This window comes from Brachyhypopomus gauderio, chromosome 5 (genome assembly GCF_052324685.1).
Source record: "Brachyhypopomus gauderio isolate BG-103 chromosome 5, BGAUD_0.2, whole genome shotgun sequence".
In the NCBI taxonomy this organism is placed as follows: domain Eukaryota; kingdom Metazoa; phylum Chordata; class Actinopteri; order Gymnotiformes; family Hypopomidae; genus Brachyhypopomus; species Brachyhypopomus gauderio.
In genome coordinates, this window is record NC_135215.1 from 34,136,232 (window position 1) to 34,158,095 (window position 21,864).

General features: G+C 41.2%; 2 protein-coding genes across 3 annotated transcripts; both read left to right on the plus strand.

Moving 5' to 3' along the window:
* Positions 1-8,653: 8,653 nt before the first annotated feature.
* pim3 (Pim-3 proto-oncogene, serine/threonine kinase) lies at positions 8,654-12,116 on the plus strand. Its single transcript, XM_077007361.1, has 6 exons — positions 8,654-9,059; positions 9,283-9,392; positions 9,481-9,531; positions 9,634-9,997; positions 10,776-10,952; positions 11,046-12,116. Exons 1-6 carry the CDS (start codon positions 8,960-8,962, stop codon positions 11,231-11,233), a joined length of 990 nt encoding a protein of 329 aa, XP_076863476.1. The 5' UTR covers positions 8,654-8,959; the 3' UTR covers positions 11,234-12,116.
* A 711-nt stretch (positions 12,117-12,827) lies between these two features.
* brd1b (bromodomain containing 1b) lies at positions 12,828-21,768 on the plus strand. Of its 2 annotated transcripts, XM_077007363.1 has the most exons (13): positions 12,828-13,246; positions 14,128-15,507; positions 15,670-15,826; positions 15,918-16,049; positions 16,223-16,351; positions 16,527-16,839; positions 17,034-17,291; positions 17,413-17,886; positions 18,076-18,205; positions 18,395-18,525; positions 19,276-19,385; positions 19,716-19,870; positions 20,346-21,768. In XM_077007363.1, the coding sequence occupies exons 2-13, from the start codon at positions 14,153-14,155 to the stop codon at positions 20,512-20,514; spliced, it is 3,513 nt and encodes a 1,170-aa protein (XP_076863478.1). In that variant the 5' UTR covers positions 12,828-13,246; positions 14,128-14,152; the 3' UTR covers positions 20,515-21,768. The 2 variants fall into 2 exon arrangements, with proteins under 2 accessions (XP_076863478.1, XP_076863479.1); XM_077007364.1 differs by lacking the exon at positions 19,276-19,385 and having other exon boundaries at positions 12,829-13,246; positions 20,346-20,504.
* The last annotated feature ends 96 nt before the right edge of the window (positions 21,769-21,864 follow it).

Sequence of the window (21,864 nt, forward strand, 5' to 3'; positions counted from 1 at the left end):
GGTTTCCATATGAATCACTTCTTACCAATCTGCATTTAATAAATGGAATTCAATGGACCAGTGTGCTAAATGAGCAAAACAAAATTTATTGCCAGACGTTTTTATACTACAGGGGACAGATTCCCATTACATAAGGGTTTCAAAATGATGAGATACAGGCAAACCAGTATGGGCTTGTTACAGATGATCAAGGCCCACTGCTGTGAAAGACTGCTACTACACAGACTTGATGCATGCAGCAAAACATCCCACTGCAACCTTTCGATGCCAAAGTTTTTTCGCTCCTTTCTTTGTTTATCATGCCATTTGTGCCACGTCACATTAGTAAATAACCTACTAATAATATACAAGTGTCACAGTCTCAGATTGTTTGTAGACTTGCAATGTGTCTCCAGTCAGACACGTGGAGATTCTGGAGAGGTTTAGAAGAGGCTGTGTTGGCAATAAAATGGCCGTGTCCTGGGTTGACCTACGTTATGTTATTTGGAGTGAGAATGGGTATAGTGAGAGGCACAGCTGGCGCGTGCAGAAGAGTCTGTTCAGCTTGCTTGTGCCCTGAATCATTTTACTAACTCACTGGTGCTATTGGCTTTCTCCCTGCGTAGTGTCTTATATGAACCCCATAAACATAATCATATACTGAGTTACAGAACTTGGCACCATAAAGTTCATATTTAACAAATACATTAATAGTTGTTTGTATGTTTTTGTTTTCATGAATTAAACCATGACATGCATAGTGTCTTACTCTACTTATTCTGACAACTACCTGTGAACATCTTGGCCTGTCTTTAATGGTCTTTATTAAATATTTTTGCAACAACAACAGCAAAAAAAAATCATAAATCAAGGGAAGGTGGTAAAATCATGAAGATCAGAAGGTTTCCAGCCTCCTTTTTATTATCAACATAGTTAAAAAACAAAAACTTAATAGGAACATTTTTTTATACAAACAGTATAAGCATTATAGTGCCCTAAAATTACTAAAGTTACTTAACATCTTACCAAAATATACAGAGCTTGTGGCTGAGTGCCGGAGGAATGGGTGGAAGGCCCGCTGTGAGCCAGTCGAGGCTGCAGGGGCTTTGCAGGCAGATCCCTACACTGTGTCCCTCGGACTCCTAGGGATTCGCGGACTGCATAGGCGAAGAGCCACCAAGAACATCTTGGAAGCAGCTGAGTGGCTCTGGTTGAAGAAGCGTGGTGTAGTGCGCTACCTGGGCACAAGTTGGGGGACTGATCTCCCCCGGCTGGGTCGCCCGAGTGAGGGTGTATGACTAAGACCCGAAACACCCAGTGATCTCGGGAGAGTCACTGAAGATGTGTTCAGGTTGCACCACCAGGTGTATCAAATGTCCTTACCAAACAGACTTTAAAATATTGTCTGCAATCCTGATTACATCAATACTCATGTCTAAACTAGACCAAAATGTATTTGTTATTTGGATAAAAATATTATGTACATTCTCTTTATAAGCGATCTTAAAAAGGTCTTTACTGACATTATTAGGACTAACATAGCTAGGTAGCTAACTAGTTAGCTAGCAGTGCCGTAAGATGCCATCTAAATGGCAAAAGCTGTTAATGGCCCTTGTTAAGACTTTTCAGTGGGTATCTGAGATATACCATGAATCTGATTATGCTTAGAGATTACTCAGAAGCTCAGTGAACAGTTGTGGCAGCTTAAGTTTGGGCATTGGTAGGTAGTGTCTTTGACCATATCCTAGCAGTCCTAGAAGCTGTAACTCATTGTTTAAATGTACTTTGTTCCTACTATACCAATGGAACTGGGACATGTAAGGCAATCTTCCACTTGCATGTTTCAGATTGTTTTTAATGACAGTTGAAAATCTGCAAAAGCAAATAAATTGTTTTCTTTCTCAAAAGCTCATTTCTCCTAGCTATGTTACAACAGGTAATTGTGCTGACCTCCCAAGAAATAGCAATAAACAGTTTTAAAGGTTTACTCATTGTTTTGGTTACTCATTGTCTGGTTACTACTGTACTTCCAGTACATTTAGGTCTATGTTTAGCTGTACTTTTGAAGAATCGTGTCTTCTTTGTTCTTGGAGGAACAAGGTATGGATCCATGAAGAACCTTTTAAACAGAGACTGTATGAAGAACCTTTTTTGAACAGGTGCTCTGAAGAACAATGAACAATTGTTTTCATATCCTTGTTAAGAGTTATGAGTCATGAAACCATAAATGGTTAAACCATAAAAGGAAACGGACTGAGATTCTTTCTCTCTAAACCAGTTTGTTTTTAACTTATTGCTTTTCTTAATGGTGTTTCACATTTTAGGTGTCACACCCTGGCCAACACCCAGTCAAAACATTACCCACTCACAAATCCAGATCACTTGCTCTCAATCACCAGATTACTTATCACACACCTATCACTATCATTGTCGCCGCCCTATTTAAACACCATAGGTGCTTAAATCCAACACTTTGCATTAGTCTCACTTTGGCATGTTGAGTCATCGCCCGTATTCTCTTGTATTGAATACTTGTTCTTGTATTGTTATTCCTAATAAACCTTGTAATTCCTAATACATTTGCATTGCTTGAGCTTGGGCTTGTAGTTTCTCTTATCCACTGTAATCTATGATACCTCAAATTTAAAGCAAAATACAGACATCAACTAGAAGAAACTAAATAAGTAAATCAACCCAATGCCCTTTTGATGAGCAAATTAACATAGCACATAAAGGTAATTAAGTCTCCTACAGGGCACATTGGGGGTAATCTGGGTTAGTGGTCATGCTGAGAGGAATTAACAGTGCCTCAAGAAATCAACCTCCAGCCCACACTACCCACATTTATTAACCTTTCCACCTAGACTTAGAGACTCAGTGAAAATCGCAAAGTGTTAAAATGTAAATCTAATTAAGATATCCGTGCACTTCCGAATAACAATTCTTGGTGTGCTTAAGTACATTCAGTACTTGACAACATATTATGGATGAGTAAAAAAAAAGAAAAACAACAGTGATGTGGATGGAGAACAACTTGACAAAGATAATAGTTTTTAAACATACTGTAATTTATTAAAGGTGCATCAGCAAGCTGAGTCATGTTGATTCATGTAACTGCTTTGTTTTGGTGGCATGATATCAAATCCAGTAGGAGCAGGATTGAGGTAACAGGTATCTGAAAAGATGGCATCCTTGCTGAGTCATGCTGAGTCAAGGGAAGGATAATGTGACTAATTTGTTTGGTCATGTGACACAAAATCCAGGGGTAGAAAGTTCCATGTAATGGATATCAGTGAGATTCCACTCTCTGTAGCCTAAGTCCACCGTGTAAGATGAACGCAACAAAACATCTATATAATACTACATAATGTCTACTTTGACTCCTGAATAGGTAGGTTATTTAGTGACTTGTAAGTAAGGTAAGAAGTGAAGAGCCTAGTTTAATTTCAGATTATTCTGAACAGAAATAGCAGGTCACATTTGTCAGAATAAATACTTTGTAGTATCAAGTTTTGTTCTCAATTCTATTGCCTTTGCTCACTACCATTTGTGTGTAAGACAAAAGTGGAGGGGTAGCTATAAGGGAGTCTAAAATAGCCTCGGTGTGTGGGTTACAATAGCTGAGTCAGACAGCTTACTGAAGCCTATAATTTTCTAGAGAGTGGAGGCAACGCATGAGAAAAGGAAGCAAAGTACATTACATTAAAGTACTCGTGACAAACATAGATAAAAGATCCAATTCACGCAGTTACTAAAGTAAAAACGAAGCACATCTACTGTGGGAGAAGAACTTATGCATCTTATGCCATTTATTTGATCTGTTTATATGCTTTAAGACTCGTTTTCTATATCCAACCAAGGGCTTGGCATAAGGCACCTTGTTGTTACACATTATACTCATTAGCTCAGTTTTTTTGGCAACAGTCATCTGGGGAGTACTTAAAAACATTCAAAATTCAGAGCTGTGTGGGTAGATTTAGTTTTAACAATTTTACTTTAATGACGGAACACAAATATGTGAAAGAAGCAGTACTATTTCCTAATACTGTAAGACATAATAGAACCAACATTGGACCAACTCATGAATGAGTGTGTGTGTGTGTGTGTGTGTGTGTGTGTGTGTGTGTGTGTGTGTGTGTGTGTGTGTGTGTGTGTGTGTGTGTGTGTGTGTGTACGTGAGACATAGAAGGAGAACTGGTAAGCAAGTGAGACTGAGTGAGTAACTGATCCTTTTAATCACAGCATGACTGGTGCCAGTGTGATCAGCAGGTGATTGTTACATATGCACAAGATTCTTTTCCACAATGACAGAAATATTTAGGGACCCTTTGGTCATCACGTGCAGTTGAGAAGGTCTTATTTACATGATAAATATCTCATGCAGTTAATGTGACAGTAAGATATTTGATAGCTGTTTGTTTTGTTTGATCTCATCCCAGTACAGTGTCTGCAGGACACATATTTATAGTTTATTTCATGTACTATGTTGGATCATATATTGAAAGATACCTAGCACTCCTTCAGCCCAGGGTGGGAGGTGACAGCTCTTGGTTGGAAGCTGTGTCAAAAAAACATATGTTTAAACAAAGGAACCTGTCAGTACTCTTCATGTGAGCTTTCTGGAACCTCCACCATGTTTTGTATTGTTGAAATGTTGAAATGTTGATGTGACAGTCAAGGTGTGTTGTTATTATTAGTAGTATTAGTATTTGTATTAGTGGTAGTAGTACTAGTCTAGATGACTAGACATTAGTACCACAATGTCTTGTCTGTGCCCCTTGCACAACTCTTTTTAGCACAACGTGTCTAAGACTCATTCATTTTTTCAGTTAATCTCTGTGTCAGTGTTTAAAGCTTATGTAAGTGAGATTTCAACAAAACTTCAGCTGAACTGCCTTTACATCCTAATAATTATGAATAGATACACTCAGAAGAAGATATATCTATAAACTCCTCTACAAGGGGTGTTTCACCTAGTTTGTCAGTAATTTTACTTGTGTTTAGAAAGTTTGTGTCTGTTGCAAGAATTATAATGCCTACTTACAGCAGCTATAAGCCCCATGCACCTGTTCAGGCAGTGAAACATCTTGTAATCTTTTAGCCATGAAGTGTGTTTGAAGGCAAGCACTCCACCTCTCCGTTTCCATGTTCCCCAGGTGTTTACTGTGGGCTTCCAAGTCTATAAACCTGTAGCCATGCTCCATGTTGCAATAACGTTAAGTGTGTTGTGTCTAGTTTCCCTTGGCCCTCCAGTTTCCCTTGGTCCTTGTCTTTGCAAATGTGACATTCATTATCCAAGGAAATTGTCATTGTTATGGTAATTTAATGTTACTCTATATACATGAAAAGTATACCTCAAAATAAAGAGAAACCACAAATGTAGATTTAGAAAGTTATCAGACCATATTGGAAGATTGAAAGTCTGTCTGAAAGTCTGTTATTGCTTGATTTCTAGTTCTTTCTTATTTTGAACAATGCCATGACGTGTCAAGGTTCCCTAGACACTCCACACACTAACTTGAATTTGATTTACTATCATATCTATTTGATGAGAAAGATTTTATTGCCATGATAAATCTTTGCTTTGTCATTAGAGACCTGGAGCTAGATCACAGTAAAGTTGTTTGTCATGTCTATACTAGTCTATATACTATACTATAAAAATACTCCAAACAATTTAATAACAAAATGTCAATATAATACATGCATTGCAATTAATAATAGTAATAATAATAATTATTATTATTATTCTTGTTGTTGTTGTTGATTATGATGTTGTTATAATAAAATGTTTAATGTGGTTAGTGGGTACTTTCTGTGAGTGATTATTTATCAGTATGAGCTATCTGGTGAAAGCCTCTCTCTTTTGCTCAAGCACACTCCCTTTGCCTTTTATTCTGCATCTCTCAGCTGGTGCGTATGATAGATGATGAGAACTCCATCATTCCCTGGAGTCTGATAAAGCAGTCAGTCTCAGAGCGGGGAAGTGATTAAAGTGCCATAGAGTTTTTTTTCCCCCTACTGGATCCAGCCGAAGGAGGGATCTCTGTGACCTAGATTCCTCCGTCCCCCAGTCATAACACTGCTACATCACATGACTCGGGTCCTCAGACAAAACAATAACATGTGGGGTCGGGGGTGGGTGGGGTCAGGCACTGGGCTCTGTAAGGCCTGTGTGTACACGGGGAGACTTTGGTCTTCTAATGCTGCACAGGTGCTGAAGGAAGATGTGCACTGATAAACTCTTTAAATGATTTACATGGCAACCACAGAAATACTGGTCCAAATGTTAAGACAACGTAAGGGGATCACGAGTGGCAAAGCTTTAGCAGTAAATGGTGTGGTGATGTTTTCTCATGACAACAGAATTTTCTTTTAGGGTGAATATGAGTTAGCATTTAAAATATTCTCATGTTGCTACATGAAATATGTATTTTTACATGGCCTAACTGAAACGCTCCTGTTTGGCTCAATTTTTTTTGTTATGTTTTTTTTTTTCAGTAGTAACGAACATGCATTTTTACTCATATACACTTTACAATATTTGTTTTTAGTAAGATGCAACATTTTGTAAGATGTTTCCTTTCTCAAATGTCACATGTAGTGTAATCTCCAACTTTCATCTAATCATCTAATGTAATCCTGTTTGATGACACATTACATGTGAATCATTTAATTACTTAATAATTTTAATAATTATACTTTTTATAGCAATGATGTTTAATCATGGTTGTGTGTCATTTGGTGAGCATCACCTTGGTATACAAAAGGATTCAAATATCTTCAACCCCTAAAGTCTATCAGATTCCTTTCAAGCCTTGCAAGCATTTATTTATACACATTAGCTGGTATTTGGGCATTATGTCACAATCCTATTTTTGAGCTGATTGCGCTTACACTGTCCTACGTTTAGACACGTATTTTCAAGTTGACATAAATACATGCATAGCAGGGTTCTCATATCCACCTGTGAGCTGGGATTTCCAATAATGTATCTCACCAAAGGTCATCCAGATTCTCAGTTGTGACGTTAATGAATCAGCAAAAATCTTAAAGCCCTTAATCTTAAGCCACTCATAAGCCTGACTTACTGTATTGTATGTAGGTGTAGGTATGTTGATTTCCACTAAGCATACATACTGTCATATAAATAAGCCACTCTGGATATGAGGATCTGCCAAATGGTGAAAACATACATTTAAATATAAAGTACAAACAATACAGGCACAGACATGGGTGAAGGACAAAATGAAATCAATATGTAAACAGTTAATATTTGCATTCTATAATAAGGCATTATCAGCAATCTATTGCAAAGTATATTAAACGGCTTCCTTTAACTGCTATTTTAAATTATTCCAGCTTCCTATGAGACAATATACTGTATCTACACAGTCCTTAATAGGCTGAAATAATCACAAGTGTCAAATCCAACTGTGGACTTTCTATTGTTACAGTCTGAGTTCCATTGTTCCAGCGGTGGATGGGACTACTTTGGCAGGATGGATGGCTTAGCTGTGTTTTCATGTTGTTTTTATGCATTGAGCATCAGACACAGAAACAAAACATGATGTCCTTCGGTATTGTTAAATAAAGCTGAATGAAGTTGAGAACTGCCTCAGAAACTTGTGTAAATGTGTACATTTGTGCATTTCTAAGAGTAAAACATTTATAATATTTAGCACAGGAAAATTACAACTTACAATATATTACCATTTATTTTATCAGAAACTGTATATAGGTTTCATATAGTTCATCAAAGAGGTTAACTCAGAATTGTTATATTAAAGCATCACAACGCAGCTTTGTGATGTATTTTATGGTATTCAAGATGGCATGGACGTACTTTAGTTTTATTCATTCCTATGCTTGGCAAGTTATGCTTGGGCTTGCAGGGTTGGTATTTACTTTGACTAAAGCCCAGTAAGTGGAAAAACTGGATTCATATAGCAAAGATCTTGATATCAAGAACCGCACCATATTGCCTAGTTGTAAAAAAACTGCTTTATTTATACACTAGGAAAAGTAGCTTGCTGTTAAACTACACGATTAACTACATCTTGGCTGTATGAACAGTATATATAGTATACTATATATACTGTTCACACACACACACACACACACACACACATATATATATATATATATATATATATATATATATATATATATATATATATATATATATATATATATATATATATATATATATATATATATATATATATATATATAGTAATCATTGATGTTATTTTGTATTGTTGCTTTATGAGCTAATTGTACATTGTTAATTATTCAGATTTTATTCAGACTTTACAAAATCATTTTCTGCCTGCTCACCTTGCAAGCCAATTAGAGTCATGGGCTGGTCGCATCGGATCCCATGCAAACTCGTTTTGTTTCGCTGTGAAACGTAGCTGAAAGCTCTCAGACAAAGTATCCTTGGGCGCCACGCACTACAATTTGCTAGAGTAGATACTCGTGACATCAAAATTAGTTTACTTCTAAATAATTTTACAGAGTGCTACGTTGCCTTGTGTTTTGATTTTATTTATTATTCAAAAATCGATTTTTATTTGTTCTCTCGATAATGCATGGAAGGAAAGCATGGCGGAGGGATCTTTGCACTGGTTATGAGGCCCAAACACTAGGATTAAGGGTGTCGATACTCTCCCCTCTCATAAGAGGAGGTTCCGCAGGAGCGAGTTAGATACGCATGCAGGGTTTAGTTCGTTGTTCTTCATAACTATGGAAGAGGGAGGCTTTGATTGTAAATAGGCTATTTGGCTAGGTTTCAGGTCACAGAGGTGTTCAGACCTGCGAGATTTATTACTTGTCTGATTTGTGGAATATTTACGATTCTCGAATTTATTGTATTAAGGAGTAGGGCTACACGCATTTTAACATAGTGACATAACGATAATATTTTTTGTCTTACAATTAGTATATTTTTGGTTAACATTCGGAGGTTTTATTTGGAATGTCTTCAAAGATGTTGCTGTCCAAGTTTGGATCGTTTTCTCACATTTGCAGCACGACTAACATGGATCACTTGCCGGTGAAAATTCAACTCCAAACAGGTCCGATTTGTGCTTCACGCACATCTCTGAACTCTTTCCATAACTTGCCAGTTTTATTCTGTAGCTGTATCACTCTGATAAGAATCATCCAAAGTTGATTTTTACTCAAGTTGGTACTTTACAAATAAATAAGCATTCCTGTTCGTGACTTTCAATTTGGAGCCATTTTGTTACTAGTGCGTATATATGCATTATTGTTTACAACTGTGTTTATTATAAACAGTTAAGACTGAAAAGGAGCCGTTTGATAAAGTCTACCATGTGGGATCGGTGTTGGGAAGCGGTGGGTTCGGGACGGTGTACACCGGTGTTCGTGTTTCAGACGGTTTGCCGGTAAGCTGCCTTTGTTTTGGTGGTACCACATGGCCGTTTGGCAACATGGCCCATGTGTGCAGGGTTTCTCACCAGTCTTTGTGTTCAGGTCGCTGTTAAACATGTGGCCAAGGACAGAGTCACCGAGTGGGGCACCATTGTAAGTATTATAGAGTACATTTTAAGTTTGTCAGCCTTACCGGTCACGTAAAAGCTCAAAAGGCACATTTCTGTTGTTTAGATTATTTTTTTCTATTTCCAGAACGGCTCGTTGGTTCCGCTGGAGATTCTCTTGCTGAAGAAAGTGGGAAACACGTTTCAAGGTGTTATCAAATTAATCGATTGGTATGAGAGACATGATGGGTGGTTGATCATTATGGAACGACCGGAGATGGTTAAGGATTTATTTGACTACATCACTGAGAAAGGCGCTTTGGACGAGGACACGACGCGGCGGTTCTTTCGTCAAGTGTTGGAGGCTGTGCGACACTGTTACAGCTGCGGAGTGGTTCACCGGGACATCAAAGACGAGAACCTGCTGGTGGATCTACGCACAGGAGAACTGAAGCTCATTGATTTTGGCTCGGGGGCCATTCTCAAGGACACCGTGTACACTGACTTCGATGGTGAGTCCTTGACTTTCACTGCCTCCTCGTGTAGCTCCAGACTACTGGGAAATTAATTAATTTGAGGTAGAAATTTGATGTTCCCAGATTCTTAATATACAGAAGGTGAAATCTCGTTTGCCTCTCAAGAAAATTTTAACTGCTCTATTAAGAATTGATAAATCAAATAAATATATTTGATTTAGGTTGATTTGATATAGGAACACACAATATGGTGTTTGAAGATGCTGTACTATCTGTAATGTACACAAATTTTATTAAATGTTCATGGCGGTGAAAACGTCAGTGTGAAGTTTCTTTATCAAAAATAACGTACATATTTGTTAAGGTAACAAAAATTATTAATTCGGAGTTTGGGGACCACGTGATCAATGATTGTGGGGTTTTTTGGTTTGTTTGTTTTGTATCCGAACTAGTCTAGTCCTTAGGGGCAGGACGCCCCTTCCGGTGAAGAGGCTTTGTTATGGGAAATGACTCGTGCTGAGCATATCTGAAGTTGCTAGATGATTTATTACTGTCAGCACTTGTGTGTAGATGTGTGGCTTGTAGTTTATTTTCTCCCAGATGCTTTGTGTTGATTTCAGATGAATGTGAATTTGTGGGGGGGGGGGGGGGGGGGGTGTTTGGTGTATTTGAGCCATATACTGACATACTGAGCTCAATACAATGCAGTGTCATGCAGTCATGCCGTGTAATCGAAATGCCACATATATTTAGGAAATATTCACATTTTTTTCAGGCACAAAGTTAATGCTGTTTTCCTAATTTCTGTGTGCAGGCACAAGAGTCTACAGCCCCCCAGAATGGATTCGCTATCACAGGTACCATGGGCGCTCTGCGACAGTGTGGTCTCTGGGGGTATTGCTGTACGATATGGTGTGTGGGGACATACCATTTGAACACGATGAGGAGATTCTGAAGGGCCGTCTCTTCTTCAGGAAAAGAGTCTCTGCTGGTATGTTAAGTGTGGAGAGCATATAATAACCATACTTTATAACCTTTTTATGGACATTGTAATACTCACTGTTTCTTTCTTGTTTCTGTACAGAATGTCAGCATCTCATTAAATGGTGCCTTTGCTTGAGACCCTCAGAGAGACCTACACTGGAGCAAATATTTGAGCACCAGTGGATGCACACAGAGAAGGACTCTAAGACCGTGAGTGGGGACATTACTCTACTGGTAATTGGCACAGATTCGTCATCAAGTACAAGTTCAAGCAAAGAGAGCCTCTGACAACGATGGATGTAGTGACTGATCATGACCCGAAAGTGGTTACCAGGACGCATCTAAGTTACCTTAACTTATTTTTCAGTCTCTTTTCATTACAAAGGAATGGATTTTTCCCATGGGAATTGCACAAGCACCAATGCTAGCAACCCTATGACCATACGTTTCGCTCTCATAGAGCTTAGACTTGGAATTTACTTTATAAACTCTTATCAGTGCCTTTTTTTCCCTACCCAAAATGCTGCTTTAGTTGGGACCTACATTTTCATGTCTCTCTCTTGCCCCCTTGTGGTGGAACACACTAATTCACTCCAGAATCTGCCCCCTTTTTTTGTGTGTGCACAAACAATATAAAATGTACAGATAATTGCCTTTTTTACTTGTACTCAAAGTGGATGCTTGCAGAACTCCTTTGTTCATGCATTATGCCATCTCTGCTGTGTTTGGATAACAGATACTTGGGTGATGTGCACATTCAATGCAATTCTAATGGATTCTAGGTTTTTCAATATTTGTATTGTATTTATGTATATTCTCTCCCATGTACATTATTTATTCATACAAACAAACGTTCCACATTCTGTGGCTATTTATTTATTTATTCATTTTATACCATCTATAAAAGTAAATAAAATGTTAGAGTTGATAGCTTATTTGTAGCTCAAGACTAAGATAAACTAAGCCGTCTAATACTGATGCTTCTTAAAGTGGGACTGCGATATTTAAATTATTCCAAGTTAACATATGATTCTAGAAGACATGATCCAAGTTCTATACTAGATGGAAGTAGCATTCTAGTTTGTATTTCCAATGTGACTGTGGAATTCTTTCATTTGTGAAACAATGCTGATTATATTTTTTATAAGCAATAAATTCTTTTAATATGGTACTTGTGGTGTTCCTGGTATTTAGCTCTATAATGATTCAATAAATGAAGGTATAATGCCACAATGTAATAATTTTGTGAATACTATGCAGTAGGCATCACTGTAATGGGTAGAGTGTGGCGTTTGTAATTTAATCCTAACAAATGTGACCCCTGAAATCAAATTACCCATTTACAAATGTCCATTTATTCATATATAAAGTTGGGTGAACATCAGAGGGAATAACAAATTATAGTTTGATGCATTCTTCATCCATATTTATTTCTGTAAGATGTGTTCAGCATTTAAGTAACTGAGGTTTTTCTGCCGCCCAAAAGATTGTGTAGTCAATGCAAGCACAGAATTATAATGTTGAATTTTATTTATAAATTGCTTTTAGGTTACACAAGGACGTTGAACATAAACACCAATTGTAATATCAAAACAAATGGCTAACATTGGAATTGGACAAAGTGAAATGTTTTATTCAAGTTTTGTTTCTAACCAATAATTCCTTGTTTGTTTACATGTGCAATTATTCAAAACATTACATCTATATGTACAGACTAATGTAGATAAATACACAGGCATATGTGGAATTTCTTGCATTGGTACACAACCAAACAGAGCTTTTACTATTCTGTTTGCATCCTGTGTATGTTCTCAAGAGGAGTGGGTAGGTGTTGGCCTCTCTACTTCCCTGTTTTAGAGGCGTACGGAGTGACGTTGTGCGTAACACCATGGGGAGGGATTCGGACAGCCGCATTGTTGTTGGGGCAAGAGAGGCGAGCTAGCTCGTTAGCGCCTGTCTTCACAGTACAACACCTAAACAAACCAGCCCTCGCTAAAAAAAAACAACAGACGAATGTTTATCTCAGCGAGCGAGTTGATGAGGCTTGGAGAGCTCCTCTTCGAACGCGCGCGCTTGTCCTGGATACTGCACTTGCAACGTTCAAACACGGTTCGAGGCGCGAGCGGCAGCCGTTGGTCGCGCGAGCTGGCTTAGCTTAGCTTAGCTTAGCCTAGCGCGGCTCGTTGCGTGGAAGTAGCCGCCGCCGCTTCGCAGGCCCTGCACGGCGCCGCCGCCGCTTGTCGGCTAGCTTAGCATAGCCTCGCTCTGAGGGGGCTCCTTTCAATCACCCCGAACCCGAAGGTAAGAAAGATGGACGCTGTTTCTGGAAGATAAATGTGTGGTAGCACCGAAATGAACCGATATTGCCCGAATGTCGAGGCGCTTGGCCGGATAGCCAGCTAACTGCCCGGCTAAGTTCCCCGTTGACGGTCCCGTTCAGCTAGCCGCGGTTACCTTGTTTGTTTTGTCCGACGCCATCTTTTCCTAATTCCGAGGAGCCGCAGCAGCGCGAATTAGCCCGCTAACGCTAGGAAGAACCGACCCCCCCTCCCCGGGTTCCGTGATTGTCCTTGGCCTGTTTGTGTTTCCGAGGCTACAGCTAACCAGCTACGCTGTGTGTTACTGTGTAGCTGGTCGGCTATATGAGCGTGAAGGCTGGTTTTAAAGTTTCAGTGTAGCCAAGCTCGTTGATCCCGCACTAACTCAGATAATCTACTGGATATCTAGACTAGCCGCACTGATTCAGTAATAGATAACCGAGCTAATTGTAGTAGTTAACTGGAGTTAGCGTTAGCATGTAAAAGCCAGACAGCGCTTAATAAAAGAAAACAGCCGTAGCGCTTGAAGAAATCAGCCGTGTTGGGCGGTGTTTGCATGTTCTTTGACAACTTTCCCCTGGAGGCACCACCACGCCGACCAACAGACAAAATGGGCATTAGTTAGGCGGCTAAACGGGGCGTTTGTTGCCGAGGATGACGAACACGGCGGTGTCAAGCTGGGGTTGAGATTGCTGTGGGCACAGCCCTTGTTTGATGAACATATCTGAGATGCTTTACTTTGGATACTCACTAGTAGCTGTACAGTAGATGGAGCAGATTTGAAGCGTGTGAAAATATTTAATACTTGATTTTTTTGTTTATTTTCTTAATTGAACCTCACTTTGCACTTTGTCTCTCTTTTAGTTCCTCCAAGTGTTAAAAAAAAAGAATGAGGAAGAAAATGCGGCACCATCGCACGGCCACAACACAGAGGCCCCCATCACCCATCAAACCCTCAAGAAATCGCGAGACCCTAACCTACGCAGAGGCCCAGCGCATGGTAGAGTTGGAAATAGACGGACGCATTCACCGAATCAGCATTTACGACAAGTTTGACGTGATAAACAGTGACGATCCATTAGCTCAGGAGATCAGTGAATGCAACAGCAACAAGGAGAACTCGGAGAAACCCCAGCAGGTGCTGGTGCGCTCCGTGCGCCTCAAGAACAACCAGCAAAAGAAAAGTGCTGCCGTCACCACAGGGCAAGGCTCTCCAGCTCAGGGCAGGTTACCAGAGCCCAAAATCAGAACGGTTGAGTACAATCTCCCGGCTGTGCCGCGGAGACCCTCTACTTATTATGCGTATGTAGAAAAGACGTTGGATGAGCTGGATGAAGAGGTGGAGTACGATATGGACGAGGAAGATTATGCGTGGCTGGAACTTGTCAATGACAAAAGGAAGAGCGAGGGCTACAGCCAGGTTTCCCAGAATGTTTTTGAGTTCCTAATGGACCGCTTTGAAAAGGAGTCTTTCTTCGAGACGCAGGGCCAGGGGGATCCCCAGTCCCTCATTGACGAGGACGCTGTGTGCTGCATCTGCATGGATGGAGAGTGTCAGAACAGTAATGCGATTCTGTTTTGTGACATGTGCAATCTAGCAGTGCATCAGGAGTGTTATGGGGTCCCCCACATCCCTGAGGGTCAGTGGCTGTGCCGACACTGTTTACAATCTCCTTCCCAGCCTGCAGAGTGTATTTTTTGCCCCAATAAAGGGGGAGCACTTAAGAGGACGGACGATGACCGATGGGGCCATGTTGTTTGTGCCATTTGGGTACCTGAAGTGGGCTTCACTAACACAGTCTTCATTGAGCCCATTGATGGTGTTGCTAACATTCCACCAGCTCGTTGGAAACTGACCTGCTACCTCTGTAAAGCAAGAGGAATCGGTGCCTGCATTCAGTGCAGCAAGGCTAACTGTTATACTGCATTTCACGTGAGCTGTGCTCAGAAAGCGGGCCTGTACATGAAGATGGAACCCATCAAAGAGTCGACGGACACCGGATCCACCACGTTCACAGTGAAAAAGACGGCCTATTGTTGTTCTCATACTCCCAGTGGCTGTGTCAGAAGACCACTTCCTATCTATGAGGATCCCCAACCTAAAAACAGCCTCTGTCAAAAGGGCGAACACAAAGGTGGGAGGGCCAGAGTTAAGGCTTGTCAAAAGAAGAAGTGTAAAAAAGTAGAGACAGAGCCAGTTCCAGTGGTCCCAGCTGTGTCAGTACCTAGTATAACACCTAAAAGGTAAAGACCTTGTTTTGTCTCATTGCTATTCAGTTCAGAGATGTGCTCTACATTTTTTTATCTATGTGCAATAATGATGCTTTTACATCATAATGTGTGTGTTTTTTTTACATTTTGGTCTTGTTGACTGTATATTGTGCTGTTAATCTTATTGTTTTACAGCTTTAACACTATCCTCAACCAAGTCTCTGTCCAGAGGAAAAAGCTGTTTGTGGAGCGTGTTCTCAGTTACTGGACGCTCAAGAGGCAGTCCAGGAATGGCGTACCTCTTATCCGACGCTTGCAGACTACCATACAGACTCTAAAACCACCAGAACTGGTATGTCCTTAAATGCAGCCTTGCCTTTGTACCTGTTGCATACATGACTCGGGGATGTTCAAGACTGCGTCGTTGGTTTGTTTAAACGCAGGAGCGAAATGACGAGGACCTCCAGGCCATGAAGGAGCAGCTGAAGGATTTGCATCGCTTGCGTCATGACCTGGAGCGGACACGCTTGCTGCTGGAGCTCATTCGCAAGAGAGAGAAGCTCAAGAGAGAGCAGGTGAGATAACGGCCGTCATCTTTACACACAGACTTTGCTCTGCTGCCACTGAGACTCCGGGCTTGACGTTCAAAAAGGATGCAGCATATTACCATGTCCTGTTCCGCTTCTATGCAGTGGTTTGGACCCAGTGCTTTGACGCTCGTGTTGATCCTCTCCTTTGTTGTCTTCAGATGAAGCTTCAGCAGTCAGTGCTAGAGATGCAACTCGCTCCATTTCCCATCTTGCTACATGGTGTGCTGGACAGGCTGCAGGAGAAGGACCAGGCCAGGGTATTTACCCAGCCAGTAAACTTAAAAGAGGTATGGTTCACTCAGTCAACTTCTCCTAAACATTCTGTTTATGTACCATTTTTAATACCTGTGTTGTTAGTACTTATCATGTGGGTTTCTCTTTTACCAGAGCAGTCTTTATCTTTTTAAAACGGTTATATGGTTGTATTCTTTTCACATCTTCTTTTGGATCTTTGTTGTTAAGGTTCCAGACTATCTCGATCATATCAAGCACCCCATGGACTTCTCCACCATGAAGAAACGCATTGACGCCCATGAATACAAGAGCCTGGATGAGTTTGAGGAAGACTTCAATCTCATCATCAGTAACTGCATGAAGTACAATGCTAAGGATACCTTCTTCTACCGCGCTGCAGTGCGCCTCCAAGACCACGGAGGTGCCATCCTCAGGAAGACCCGGCGAGATGTGGAGAGGATAGGCTTCGATTTCCAAAGTGGGATGCATCTTTCTGAGACACCTAAACTAGAGCCTCCTCCATCGCTGACGTGGGAAGATGGTATGAAACTCGCCTGTTTGCATGTCTGTCTGTCTGCATGTCTCTGTCTGCCTGTCTGTCTGCCTAACATCTTTAATAAAGAACTTAGTGACAGGTCGAAGTTGGTATGTTCAAAAGCCTTGAAAGATGACTTTACAGTGAATAGTAGTGGGAAACTGGAAGATTGTTCTGTTGTGATGTTCCATCTCTTTCAGTGGACCGGTTACTAAATCCAGCGAATCGGCAGTGCATGTCTCTGGAAGAGCAGCTCAGTGCACTTTTAGAGACGCTGGATTTAACCATCGCTATGAAATCAAGCCCATCGCGGAGCAAGCGCCTCAAGCTGCTCAAGAAAACAATCACTGATGTCCGACTTGAAATGAGTCAGAGGGCAAGTTGTCCTCCCCCAGAACAGAGCCAATCTCAGGACGAAGACGCACCGCTCCCTATCCCAGTGTGTCTCGAAGACGAAGGTGCACATTTTGAATTACGTTCTCTAGATCTTGTTTGGTGGTTTGCTTTGTTTAAATATATGGGTAACGTAACATCAGCAGGGATTATTCAGTGTATTGACTCTCACACATTTGTTTTCAGTTGACAAGTCATTACCTCCCAAACTGGAGCCTTCGGTGTCTGTCCCACTTATTACAAATTCGGATGACTTATCAGAACCTCCGGCTCTGAAGCCTGTTGAGCCCGGTCCTGAGAAGTGTCCAAAGAAGATCACGTTCGACAGCAAGATGCTCTCTACCTCACTACTGAACGGTCTCTCCCCGGACACGCAGACCCCTGAGAACAATGTCGTGGTAGCTACCTCCACGCTCTCAGACTCGGCAGGCACGGTTAATAGGCGGACTGCTGTGCTCTTCCGGAAGTCTAAGAGTGTTAGCCCGCAGAAGCAAGCAAAAACGGGGCAAGCTTCAATGGACTGCCCTCAGCTGGGCACGAAGACATTCCTGTCTGTGGTTATCCCTCGTCTGGAGACCTTGCTCCAGCACAGGAAAAGGGCTCACAGTGGGGACAGCCAAGGTGGGGACGAAGAATGCCCGGTCAAGCGTTTTGATAACGGTAAATGACACAACACCGTGTTTAGCATCTGTGCAGGGATCCTTCACAAGTCACATCATGAGTTATTAACACCACATGATACGTCTGTCTATTTTTGTTTTGGTGGGGGGATTTCCTGAGGGTAAACGTGCTAAAAAAATAAATGTAACTGTAGATCCTTGGGTTGACTTGGTGTGTTTGCATCCTTAGGGCTGCCTAACGGTTTTGTAGAGAAGCAACAGAAAGAACTGGGAGGCAGAATTCTGGAGCCTCGTAGGCGCTGCGCATCAGAGTCCAGCATCTCCTCCAGCGGGAGCACCAGTGTGCTGAGGAGCACCAGGTAGGAACAGCAACAACACCTTCCTGCTCTCGCACACATCCTCTTCAGTTATTGTCTCCAAGTCTTGTAGAAGCTACGAGACCTCAACACCTTAGCACGAGGTAGCGTTTAGGTTATGTGATGCGAACGCCTTTATGGTTTGTTTCAGTCAATGGTAACTCTGACCAGCTCTCCTCTTGGCATGCATAGCACCATCGGTCAGCCCAAGAGTGGGAAAGGGAAGCAAGCGGTAGCACGCCGAAACACCACGGATGACAAAAGCGAACTGATCGCGTGCATGGAAACCGGGAACATTTCCAAAGCAAGCAAGTTGGCAGCTGGTGAGTTGCCTGCCTGCTTTTGGTAAACGTGGGAGCAGCAGTGTGGGCCGTGTTTTAACAAAGTAACGTTAGCCGGGGGTCTTGTGGCCGCACTGCTGCCGCTCCGGGAAGCTTCTCGCTCCATCGTCCTTCGCTCGCATTAATGATGCTCCTTTATTTGGCTTTAGCTGATGCGCTACGCTTTTTGCTTCTGCTACGCCGTCTGCATGGTCTTCAGCTTTTAGTACACCTGTCTCATAATTCAAGCCATCACAGCTAATCCTGTGTCAAATGTTTCATGTTTGCCTGCTAACAAAGCGACGAAAAGTGCGATTCCACTCAAAAGTCTTGAGTAGTTTGCTCTATATTTCGTTGTGACCTTATTTCAGGTGATCGCTTTGGATTGCTGTGTGCTTTCCAAGCTGGTCAAAACTCACTGCAATGCAGTGCAGAGTCTTTTGGTTGCACTAGCAATGACTTGTTTTATAATTCTGATTATAATTAAGGTGCCCATTCAGGACAAACATAACTATGGCTAAATGAGGAGTGTTTTTGCTTGATTTTTGGGTGGAATTCTCTCAGCTTGTCTGTGAAATATGAGCGGAGGAGGAGACTGCACAGGTAAACTGCCTTTGCCTTCATGCCTCTTGTGCTGAAGAGATGGCTTAATGCTGCTTGAAATTACACAGCCATGGCTCTTGCTCTTGAGGTGTTTCTGCCTCGTGTTTTCAGTGAACCCCTCATAACTTATCATTATTCCTACTTCCGTAGAGCTTGACAACAGCAATATATGGATGCCCCCTAATACTACCACACTAACTCTGGAACCCTTTAAACTAGTCTGGGCAAAACTTAGTGGATATCCCTCCTACCCTGCCTTGGTGAGTGTGCATGTGTGCATGCCAGACAGAGACTTCTCTTTCTCCTTCATCCCATGCATCTGCCTTCTGCCATCCTGTGACTTGTGGTCGTGACGACACAAGTATCATGCTGCCGCACAGATCAGTGGAGTAGATTTGAACCAGGCCATTGTTTGCCAGGTGACTCGAAGAGAATGTGGTGTGAGAGTGGGTGTGTCTGTTTAGTGGGTGTGACTGTTTAGTAACGAGCATTTCCATCCACAAGCCACAGAAACTTGCCGTCACTGCGTAAGAATGAAGTGCGCTAACCTTTTATTTGTTTGTTTTATTTAAATTTATTAAACTTTGAAGATCATAGACCCGCAGATGCCCCGAACGGGTTGCCATCACAACGGCGTGTTCTTCCCCACTCCTCCACGGGACGTGCTCCGGGTCGGAGAGCTGATGCAGTGCAGGTCAGAGGAGAAACTCTACCTCGTCCGCTTCTTCGACAACAAACGCAACTGGTGAGGCACTTTGTAACCCGGGTTATTTTTATGGCATTGTGTGAATAAACGTACACATTCATCAGCTACTTAACTACAGGCACTGGACACTTTATTGGGTTCACCTGTCTTGTAGTTGTCATTTATGAGTGAGTATTTAGATCGTAGGACTTTTGTTGCCCTGTGTAATTTACTAGTCTCTACCCTGGTTATCACCTGGCACTGACTGTCAGTAACTGATCACTGATGTAATTGTGCATGGCAACAGATGGTCTACAAGACCTTAACTGTATACCTACAAGGCAATTCCAATAAAGGCTCTTGAGTATGTGATAAATAATTGTGATAAAATATTTAAAACAAATGGAAGGCAAGAGGTTTGACATTGGTTATGTAAACATGAAAATGAGCATTTAAGTTCGTTTAGGAGAAAGAACTGATATTCAAGGTAAATTGCTGGAATGAACTAACCATGCACTCGCATTTCTTTCTTTAGGCAATGGCTTCCTAAGTCAAAAATGGTACCCTTTGGGATCGATAAGACATTAGATAAAATAAAAATGTTGGAGGGTCGCACGTCAAGTATTCGCAAAGCTGTGCAAAGCGCCTTCAACCGTGCCATGAACCACTTAAGCTTGGTCCAGGACCTCAGCGATGGGGACTAAAGCTCACATAACGGATCTCTCTGTGGCTCGTGAGCCCCATGTTTACCCGTTGTTAACACTTGCATATCCTGCTGGCCACGTTTATGGGGAACATGAGTGGGCCCTTTCTAGCTGGCCCTCCGTCAGGAGCGTGCCGAGCCTCTCAGATAATGAACATGAGATGACCTTCATCCTCCACTAATGTGCTGCAAGACTGCTGGTAACCCTCACTGCCATCTCCCCTCCCCCTGTTCACTCCCACGCTCATCATAGTCCGCAAAAAGCCACGTATCCAACCTTGCCTGTAAATATTCGACCATTGTAAGTTATCCAACACTAATTTATTTCTATTTTTATTTTAATGGTTGGTACCGCACATGACCTCATGGAAGATTTATACTCCAAGGTGAATTTTCGAACCCGCACTGAAGTGCGGCCCACTGGTGCTACATTGCGAGCTAAGCCTCAACATCCCCCCTCCTAAAAGACACAGACGAGGCTTTCGCACTTACTGTATAAAACTTTCTTTTTAGAAGTTAAGTTATTGAACTTTACCAATGCAAGCTTCTCCTCCTTGGCATTAACATTTTATCTACTTTTTTATATAATGAAAAATATTCTTATGGGACACAACTGCGTGCTGTTTGTACATATTTATATAAAGCTATGAAATTCTATACTGTATATGTAATACTTAGTCAAAACATTTTTGGAAAGAGGTAAAAAGTAGCGATGAAAAACCAGAAGTGCATCACTCATGCAAAACCAAATATTTTGCTGCCCAGATTTTTTTTATTTCATATTGTTTATTTACAGGGGTGTGTGTATGTGTGCGTGTGTGTATGTGTTTACAAAAGATAGTTGAGAGATTTTTCCAACTTGGTGCATTTTGTTTTACTGTATTATTGGGACCTCTAAAATAGATTTTAAAATGTGCCTGTGCAAATGAATTGTATTAGATCAAGAGTATGCAAAACTTTATATTCAATTGGTGAAAGCTGTGGTTTTCTGTTGTTGCAGTGTGTGTTTGTGTGTTTTAATCATAGACATTTCTCATGACAGTTGAACTTTTGTCTTTTTTCCATAAAGAATTTTGGGTTGCAAAAGACAAATTCCTATGGATATTTTATTTTGTATGAATGTCTTGTACTTTTATTGAGTGGTACTCTGTATTCTTTTCTCTGGGAGGATCACATAATAGCCAATGGTAGTGAATGCTGGAAAGGTCCAGTATTTTTTTTTAAGAAACACTGAAAATAAAAAAAATAAAATCGTCAGGAGCAAAGTTATATTTTTATACGAATGCGAAACTTTGTAGCTTGCAACAGCTGAGGGAGGTGCTGGCAGTTTTCTTCAAACTTGCTGAAGTTA